The sequence below is a fragment of the Mytilus trossulus genome, chromosome 10 (assembly GCF_036588685.1).
Source record: "Mytilus trossulus isolate FHL-02 chromosome 10, PNRI_Mtr1.1.1.hap1, whole genome shotgun sequence".
Classification (NCBI taxonomy): Eukaryota; Metazoa; Mollusca; class Bivalvia; order Mytilida; family Mytilidae; genus Mytilus; species Mytilus trossulus.
This window is the reverse complement of record NC_086382.1, coordinates 21,208,878-21,218,963: the sequence shown is the minus strand read 5'-3', so window position 1 is coordinate 21,218,963 and position 10,086 is coordinate 21,208,878. Positions and strand designations below refer to the sequence as shown.

The 10,086-nt window shown below is 32.5% G+C and overlaps 1 protein-coding gene across 3 annotated transcripts; it reads left to right on the top strand.

The window, feature by feature from the left end:
- Positions 1–804: 804 nt before the first annotated feature.
- LOC134687044 (actin-binding protein WASF3-like) lies at positions 805–9,718 on the top strand. Of its 3 annotated transcripts, none has more exons than XM_063547000.1 (7): positions 805–862; positions 6,022–6,298; positions 6,715–6,868; positions 7,413–7,524; positions 8,037–8,300; positions 8,635–9,319; positions 9,517–9,718. In XM_063547000.1, exons 2-7 carry the CDS (start codon positions 6,025–6,027, stop codon positions 9,702–9,704), a joined length of 1,677 nt encoding a protein of 558 aa, XP_063403070.1. In that variant the 5' UTR covers positions 805–862; positions 6,022–6,024; the 3' UTR covers positions 9,705–9,718. The 3 variants fall into 3 exon arrangements, with proteins under 3 accessions (XP_063403070.1, XP_063403069.1, XP_063403068.1); XM_063546999.1 differs by lacking the exon at positions 805–862 and adding an exon at positions 2,643–2,756; XM_063546998.1 differs by lacking the exon at positions 805–862 and adding an exon at positions 4,268–4,401.
- The last annotated feature ends 368 nt before the right edge of the window (positions 9,719–10,086 follow it).

Sequence of the window (10,086 nt, the reverse complement as noted above, 5' to 3'; positions counted from 1 at the left end):
GGAAGTTTTTAAGAAATTATCTCCTGATTATTTATCTAGAGTGATAACAAATAAGGAACATTTGGTATTAATCTTCAACTATAAAATATTTTCTGTTTCCGTTAGATATTTTTATATCGTCGAGTTTCAATGTTACGGTCACTGATACGAAATGCTAGCTTGTTAGAATAGCTAGCTTAACATCTTCCTTGTCTCCTCCGGTGCACCTGAGATCACCCCTAGTTTTGGTGGGGGTTCGTGTTTTGTTTATTCTTAAGTTTTCTATGTTGTATCATGTATTCTATTGTTTGTCTGTTTGTCTTCTTTCATTTTTAGCCAGGCGTTGTCAGTTTTTTAGTTTGACTGTCCTTCTGGTATCTTTCGTCCCTCTTTTGTATAACTGTCATTTGGAATTCCATTATATTGACATATAAAAATACGTATTAAAATATATATTCAAATCGGACTCCAGCACGATGAAACTGTTTTGAGTACAGGTCGGCTGGTCTTTATAAAATAATCGAATTAAAAAACATACACAAGCAAGTTTTAGATGGTATAACCCTCACCGCAGAAGATTGTAAAAAGAGTAAGTTACTCCTTTCGGAGAAAATGTCATCCTGAAAAATAAAAACCTGTTTATATCAAAATTAAACCCTTTAATTTTGTCTATTTCTAGTCCAAGTAAGGTTATGTAAATTAATATAACTAGGAGAATGTATGCATTTATCTATCATAATTAACCAGATAAGGTCAAGTGAAATCCCTTTGGTCAAGATAATCATATGGTCGATATTGAATATTAGATTTTAAATCATTGATATATGGACTGAAATATACACGGGTACGAAGATCTTTACAGCTTGGATCATAAATTGGTTAGGTAAGACATTATTGCAGAGCAAATGAATTTTATTGAGTATCAAAACTATTTCAATTTGTATAACATGCATTATGTAATTGGGATTGCTAATAAGAACACTTACGAAACAATTTTACAAGACGTTCTGCCAAATCTAAACGCTTTAGCAATTATTTCCTGGAAAGAACCAATACACATTTCCTTTAAATCCTTAGTACAGCTGAACACAACAAATAATAAAACCACTGATCGCCTTAAATTGATTAACTGTTTTCTTTAATACTTTCGATTCAGAAACAACAATATATTTCAATCGAAAAGTATAATACTTGATATCTGGTGCTTACCATTTATTAGTTTTGTTTTATATTAATATTGAAGTATTAAAACGATTTGCCTTTCTGATCGACTGTAATTTTGCATGTTGTGCCAGGTTGTTGACTCGTGTTAAAATCATGAAAAAATTATAAAAAGAAACTGTTCAGTTGTCTGAGTTTCAAAATTCTACAATTCGTTAGACTAAGATATTTTTAATTTTTTATCAAAAACATTCAAAAGTCAGTGTAAAATGAGCTTCTGAGTGTATTAATCTAAAAGCTTGTTTGTGCATCCATACTGTATATATGTTCCGGACCATATGAGTATTTGGACCATACGCGTATGGTCATGACCATATGCGTATAATACTCGTTTGGTTATTAACGGGCCGGACCATATGAGTATTTTGACCATATAGGTATATATATTTTTTTCAAATTACATTATAAACGTTTCAATAATATAAAAACTTTATCTAAAAAAAAATTAAATTTATAATCCAGAAAACTACGTAAAAATTTAATATTGATGCCATAGTTAGTTTTCACCGCTAGTTACATTCGTGCATATAGGTTTGGATGATATTCACTTCCACACGGTATCATAGCTTTTTTGCATTTACAAGAAATTTGTGCACGATCTTTTTCATTTACACATTTTGTTTGCGAGTGAAAAACAAACCTTTTTTGCAGCTGCGTACAGTGATACCGAGGTCTTTGGCAATTCTGATGTCTACGGTGGTTTTAAGAAGCTCTAGGTCTCAAATATCGTAAAATGACTACAATACACCATTTTCACAACACAACTTAAATAAACTAATAGTATGCTACTTTCCAGTGACTTATTATGCAACAGTTCATTAAGAAATTTTTGGAATTTAATTTTTTAGTCGACATTTTGCCATTTAGTCGTAATAACAAATCGGTAATGACCATCGGTATAAAATGTGTTTACTTTAAATTTGACAATTAAGTAAAATTAACTATGTGAAACTTCTTATTTTTATTTAGCTTATCTTTTTATTATAGTATAATGAAAAAATTACCTATATGATAGCGTATTTTGAATGAACGGTCATACCATATGAAGAGTTTAGAAGTATTAAATGTAAACTGTAACAGAGTGTTAATTACCCCGACCATACGCGTATGGTCCGACCATACGCGTATGGTCAGACCATATGAGTATATACCAATATGGTCATGACCATACGCGTATGGTCCAAATACTCATATGGTCCGGAACATATATATACAAACGTAGTTCACCTGTCAGATAAATAAATAAGTAAAAATACTTACAAATATTAAATTGCATATATACACGCTTCGTTTGATTTTATCAACTGACTGTTTACATACCGAAACATTATGTACATTCACTTATATTAAAATGGTACAGATACTTCCCGATTTAAAAAAAAGGTTTATTGATTCGAGAAAGTTTTAAAACGTAATTGTAAAAACTATAAATTATAGTCAGGTACAAGTATATTTTACTAATATACTAGGAAGTGTGTGAAAACATTACCTGTATCTCGTCTTCCTTATTATATACTACGTCTTATTGTTCAGGAATTGATGTTAAATCACTCTGCGTAAGTTACATTTATATTTTATTAGTATACTGCCGCTCTGCAAATTGTGTTGTGTTCGTGAGTGCAGTGTCTTTCCGTTCGTCCGTCTGTCCTATGTACTTGTCCTATCTTACTTTAAACCATTTACTAGATTTCAAAGAATAAACATATGCATGTAATATTGCAAGTACAAAGGTACTGTGAGCAATTTAACAGAGTGATACCGCGGTACCTTGCAATGTACATGCTTAGAAGGGAAATCGAACTCAGGTAACAGTGTAAAAAACTATTGCGATCAAACCATGCCAAAAAAATAGACGACGTCTATGCATTACATGCTGAAGAGTATTATACATTTTCATCCAATTCTGAATGATTACGTGCATGATCGTTCGCTTTGTCCGTGTCCGTGTCTGTGGTGACGATTTGGCTTCCAATATACGTAATGTCATAAAAGTGAGAGGTTTTGCGATATAAAACGAGGTTCAATTCATCATTTTCTACATTTGAAAATGCCTGTACCAAGTCAGGAGTATGAAAGTCGATGGCCATTCGTTCGATGTGTTTTATCCTTTGATTTTGCCATTTCCGTTTTGAATTTTCCTCAGAGTTTTTGTGATTTTACTTTTTATTACTGGTAAATTTAGGTCAATAATTTCTTTTCATAAATTACTTCTGGTTCACCTTTATTAAATTCTTCAATAAACACAAATCTTTGATTTGGAACTTGGGCTGTGTCTGTAGATCTATTATTTATTACAAACGGGTTAGCAATCCAAATTTGTACGGTGATATTGTTTACTGAATCCAATGAAACTAATCGATCCTTTAAATAAAATTATTCTAAAGATCTATCATTTTGACATAGTTATTAGATCTTTTAATATGGTTTTTATTGGTATAAATATTGATTATGGTATCGGTTTATTAAAACTAAACAAGTACCATACAAGTGAGAGGTTTAATTATTATGATAGCTATAAAACTAGGTTTAATCTTCATAATGAAATGCCTATACAAAGTAAGTAATATGGCAGTTTGATGCACTTGTTTGGAGCTTTTGATTTCGAATTTGATAATATGAGTTTTCTGATTTGAATTTTCCTATGAGTTCGTTATTTTTGTTACTTAGTTTTTACACTTACCTACATTCACATTCTACAAAATATCGATACTTATATGTTGGCATTTTACAAGGCAAGAAATAAATTAATGAAAAGTCCATGCATCGGAATGTAATAAACGAACGGATGCACAGACAGACGGACACATCCTCCGCAATTCTTATATATAGACTACTTCGAAAGCAATATGTATTAAATTGAAGCAATAATTAAAAAATATGTATTATCAAATCAACCAATATTCCTTTTTTTGTATTTCACTGCAGACATTTGTCTGCAAGTTATAAGTCTAACTGTTTATATATGAAAGACTTTCTTAATTACAAACTTCCTTTTTCTAACATTTAAGTGGTCACTCTATATACTAACATGTGTTAGAATACGGTTTCATTTTTCAATTAAGTGTATCAGATGTAAGTGAATTCTATATGAATCATACTCTGGATTTTCAAACTAAAAGTTTTAATATATCTTATCATTTAATATCAACACATTTTATCTCTAATAAAGCATATACATGTAGGATAAGACGGAAGAGTAATGTGAGTACAATATATCGTAAGAATCTTGGGAAATTAAAGAATAGTTTTATTTAGAAAAGTTACTATTGTTGATTTTACATATTAAACATGTTAAAACAGTGCACTTCGACGGGGCAGCATCATTATAAGTTTTATTTCATATTTATAATAATCAGTACTTGTCGTTTGTTGATGTGGTTCATAAGTGTTTCTTGGGTTTTTTTTATATATAGATTAAACCGTTGTTTTTTCCCGTTTGAATTGTTTTTACACTAGTATTTTTTGGGCCCTTTATATCTTGCTGTTCGGTGTGAGCCAAGGCTCCATGCTGAAGAACGTACTTTGACCTTTAATGATTCACTTTTATAAATTGTGACTTGGATGAATAGTTGTCTCATTTTGACACTCATACCACATCTCCTTATATCTATAAAATTTATATACTGAATTAAACATGGTAATATAACGACATTAATGGAAGTTTTGTATTGCTACACGTCCTAGGCTCATCAGAGACGCTCGAATAAAAAAAAAAGATTAAAAAAGGTCTTTCTATTATGTCTTATCGTTTGTAGTCCATGTAATTGTAAAATTGCATTTTCATAACATCATGTCATGATAATTGTTTGGACTAGTATTGTGAAAATAATTGCATAAAGTTCGATACTGCATGTTAGTTACGTAATCACATCACTGGATTTCCTGTGGTGTTTCTCTTTGGTGTGGCTTACATGTTTTGTCGACTGTTATTTTATTTGTATGTGAGTTTGTCTGTGTCGAATGTTTTTGCTTGGGTTTGGGGTGTATTGCTTTCACGTAGTATTGACATTTAGCGATATGTTTAACATTGACATAAAACGAGATATTTGGCCAGTCAATAAACAAGGTTCAACCCACCTGGTTTTTTTTTATCTTAAAATGTCTTGAACTAAGTTAGGAATATTTCGGTTGTTATCAAATAGTTAGTTTCTATGTATGTTGGCGTTTGTTTATTTGCACTACAGTGTTCCAGTTATATTCCATTGTTTTCCTCTTATAGTTGATGTGTTTCCCTCGTTTTTAGTTTTTCTCTCAATCGATTTATGACTTTTGAACACCGGTATACTACTGTTATACTATCTGCGCATTTAGACCGACAAATTATGTCTCGAGGTCAAAATGTTGAAAATCCAGAAATCTAACATAAACGTTGAATGTCTGATTAAAAATAATAAGGTCACATGTTAGTAAAAGCTAGACAAAGAATCGCAGATATACATGACAGAAATGCATTCTTTTAGTTTGAATGATTGTCAAACTTTTACATCTGCAGATTTCAACATTTCAAAGTTTAACATGTTCATGACTGCTGTACCTAAACACTGGCAATACGCTATTGGACCATTATAATAGAAAATTAAACATTGATTATTAGACTTAAATACGTCGAAAAAATATCAAAGCAAAATAAAAAATATTTAGAGTTTTCTCCAGAGATTTTCGTTGCAAATATTTCGATATATGTTTTTTTTGCTTTGAAATTTACGACCGACTGCTATCAAATTCGTCATATTTATACAGCGTTTATACATGCTCTTTCTATAAACTTTTCCTAATTAGATTATCAATCTTAGATATTAAAGCGAAGAATCATTGTTTCAGTCGATGCCTTTTATACAACGAAAGACCGTCCCTGTTCGCCTTAGCCAAGTTCAGCTTACCAAAGATGTTGCTATAGGGGATGAACTCAATTGTATAGCTAACCATACCCTCTGTGGAATAATACAACAGCTTAGTAGCCTGAGTCATAATGCCTCGAGCATGTTTGAAGACCTGCTAACAGAAACAATGAATGTCATCACTAGATCAAACAGACTTAAAAACAAAGTCAGCGAAATGAAAGATAAATGTAAATTGCTTGTAAAGGAAGAGATTACAGGTATATACCTAACTGCTAGGTTGCTGTTTACATCATCGAATACTTGTACAGCTATCCAAAAAGGATAAAAAGACACCATCGAATCAAAATCACCCAATCAAAAATTGGTTATCAAAACTAAATTATTCACTACTTTTAAAGCAAAGACAATGTGTTGTTTTTGAAAGCACATTTATCATTTGCTTGATGTTAGGCAAAATCATGTTCAACTCTTAAGATGTACAAGTGTATCAAATGAAAGTAACTACTGTTGATGAATCATTAGAATATGGTTTAATCTCTAAACTTTAAATTATGTAATCTCTAAACCATAAATTACGTAATCTCTACAAATTGAATTGTTGATTCTCTAAACATTCGAATTTCAATTTAAACTATGAAACTTTTCATTACTTATCATGCATATTTGTTTACAGAATCTTTGCATGCAGTTAATATTGAAAATGAAAAGGCATTACCGCAGCATTTTGATCAACAAATTCTGAGTTCAGAAAGCAGATCTAACGCTATAAGAACAATATACGAGGTTGCTAACCCTCCACCTGCTATTACAAAGATGAACCAGTTCAGGTAATGTCCAGTGTACACATTTCAAATGCATTTTCCCTTGAGGTCCTGCACATTCTAAATGACTGGACCACACTCAATTTTTCATAATAATGGCGGTTTGGACTGATTTATTTGTTTACTAGGATGTTGGAAGGAGACCTTTGTCAGAAATCTTCAGTCTAAATGTTACCTTTTACTTTTAATGACAAATGAAATGTTACCATGCAATTTAAACTATTAAAAGAACATTTACCTATTCAGACCTTTAACCACCTTGAATTCGCTATCTTTTACTAGCTGTGAGAGTAAGATACATGCTTCTGATATTATACTATTTCATTCTACAAAGTTATTGTAACAAACATAAGCAAGCGAGTACAAACGACAGCAAATTGTTTTGACCGAACTTCTATTGTCATAGCTAAAGAGGCAGACTGGTAACCTTCCTTTTAAGATACACAATACAAAATCTTACCCTTTAAAATGATGCGTTTTAAATTGGTGCCTCATACATTCGATATTCCGCCAAACTTCATTGTTCAATAACTTCCCTGTCTTTTTTCAGGGAAGATGGTTCTGATGGATTGAAAAAGTATACAGATCCAACATTTTTCTTTATGCATTGGTTTTCAGAGATGCAGAAAAGGGAACCCGATAACCGAGAGCATAAAATGAAGGTTAGTCAACTTCTTTTATAAATTAAGTATAAATACAGTAGCATACTAGTACATGTAGATCTAGACGCAAGTGAACAAGAATTATCCGAAAGATAACTACTCAAATAAACTGTATTTCTTCCTATTTAAAGTGGTTACGTTCAACTTTGTAGTTATTATTGCGATGCGCAGATTTTATTATTGCGATGCGCAGATTTTATTATTGCGATGCGCAGATTTTATTATTGCGATGCGCAGATTTTATTATTGCGATGCGCAGATTTTATTATTGCGATGCGCAGATTTTATTATTGTGTTTTATACTTTTACGACAAATAATGTCATAATAGTAACATACTGGTTTTTTTCGTTTTCCCAGGACGTTGTCAGTTTGTTTCCGACTTATGAGTTTGAATGTGTCTTTGGTATCCCTCGCCGATCTTTTTTTTGTACAAAATATATATAAAATATGAAAAAACTTAATACGCCATGGAAATATACGTATTTGCATTTCTTTTTGTATTTATATATAGAGAGCAGAAAGAAAAACCAGGCGACAAAACGGTTCTGCACCGAGGCAAATTAAGAGAACACGGGATATGATGAAAGAAAAAGCAAAACGTGAGGAATTCAGCTCAAAGGGTGTTCAACCAAGTCACGGGAAGTGTAAGAAGAATCAAAAGAAAAATATGGAAGGTTTTTCAAATTCACAGTGGGAAGAACGACATCCTGACCAAGTTCCTACAAATGCAGGAGAAAAAGATATAAAAGACACAAATGGCACAGAACACGATAAAGTATATATAGTTTACATAACTCTATTTTGTACAATTCTAAATTTTCATATGTAAGTATCAGTTGAAAAGCATGCAGGGTGTTAGAATAATTGTTTGGAATATGTAATGAAACAAGTTTAAATTATCTGACGGTAAATAAAAGCATCTTTTTTTATTTAGCTGCTCCTCCAATTTCCAATTCCTACAAATAAAAAAATAGTTATTGAACATATATGCACCTACCGTTTATCTTGTGTTGGATGCATATGGTTCAACATAAAAAAAAACGGTCCTCCACCCGAAAATATTTATTGTTATTGGAACACCAATCGAGTCACATTAATATCTATTTCAGATGCAAAATGAAACACCAGAACCACTTGTCATTAACAATGATAAAGATGAAACAATGCCACCAGTTCCTTTGCGTAAACACATTGAACCATGCCATAATACACAATCTGTTTTACCGGCACCGCCAGATGAAAGATATAGCAAATTACCACCACCACCTCCGCCGCCAGACGACAGATATAGCCAATTACCACCGCCGCCGCCATCACCGCCACCAATTCTAACAGAAAATGATCCGCAAATTTATCCCAGAAACAGCGTGGCTATGCCGCCCGCTCCTCACGATTTTTATCAAAATTCTGTTATTAAAGATCGAGACTCTATGTTCCCTTTACCACCACCAGACGTTTCAGGATTGGATAATGACGAAGCAATGGACAGTTTTATGGAGCCACCTCCTCCACTTGAAATAGCTTCAAACATGATCAGACCATCACATAGGCTTAAAGCAAAGAGGATAAGTACATTTGTCATGACATCCGGAATGGAAACGTGCGACAATATAGATGGGCTGCGGTATACCAAACTGATAGATTATCCGGGAGTTTCTAATGCACCGCTACCACCACCACCACCTCCTGTACCAGGATTACCTCCTCATCCTACTGAATCCGTTACGAATAATACACCTACTACTGAATCTGTACCCGCAGCAGGAGTGTTCACAGAAAATTCTCTACTCGCAAGTATGTTTTAAGGGTATCCGATATTTTAGATTTAGAAAGGCTTCGTATTTTGATTGTTGTTGGGATTTTTTTTTTTTTTAGTTATGGCAGTTTATTTTATTTTTTTGTTATGGCAGTTTATTTTATTTTGGTATCTTTTGCATCTCTTTTAAATGTGCTTAAATAAATATTTTAACTGCCAAATTAATCCATTTCAGTTAAAAAGAACCTAAAACAGGCGAAAGAAAGAAAGACACCAGCACAGTCAGTAAAAACACAGACAAACCAACTTGATGTGAACACAATAATGAACCGAGCGCTAGAGGGCCACAGAAAGTTTATCGAGGACAGTTCAAGTGACGAGGACGATAGCGACTTTTCTGATAGTGATAGTGACTGGGATTAGTACCGGAAGGTTGCGAATAGACTAAAATTAGTAAAACTGAGGACTTTATTCAGTTCAGTGCAGTTAAGTTACAAATACAAGTGTTTGGAAACAAGCTATAGACGGATGACGAATCTAAAGAATTCAGTTGAATTTTAAATTTCAAATCCGTGATGATTTGTTTTACATTCTTGAATACTGAATATGCTATTGTGTACAAAGAAAATTATATAATTGCTTATTAGCGATACAATGTCTGATAGAAGTTAAAGAATAGAGAACCATGGAAAAAATAGATACGTGGAAAATGGCATTAAGGGTGTACTTAGGTCAGGTTTACGAATTTTTGTCAGACTCCTTGGATTATTTCCTACGATACAGGGTAACATATGTTGACCATTAC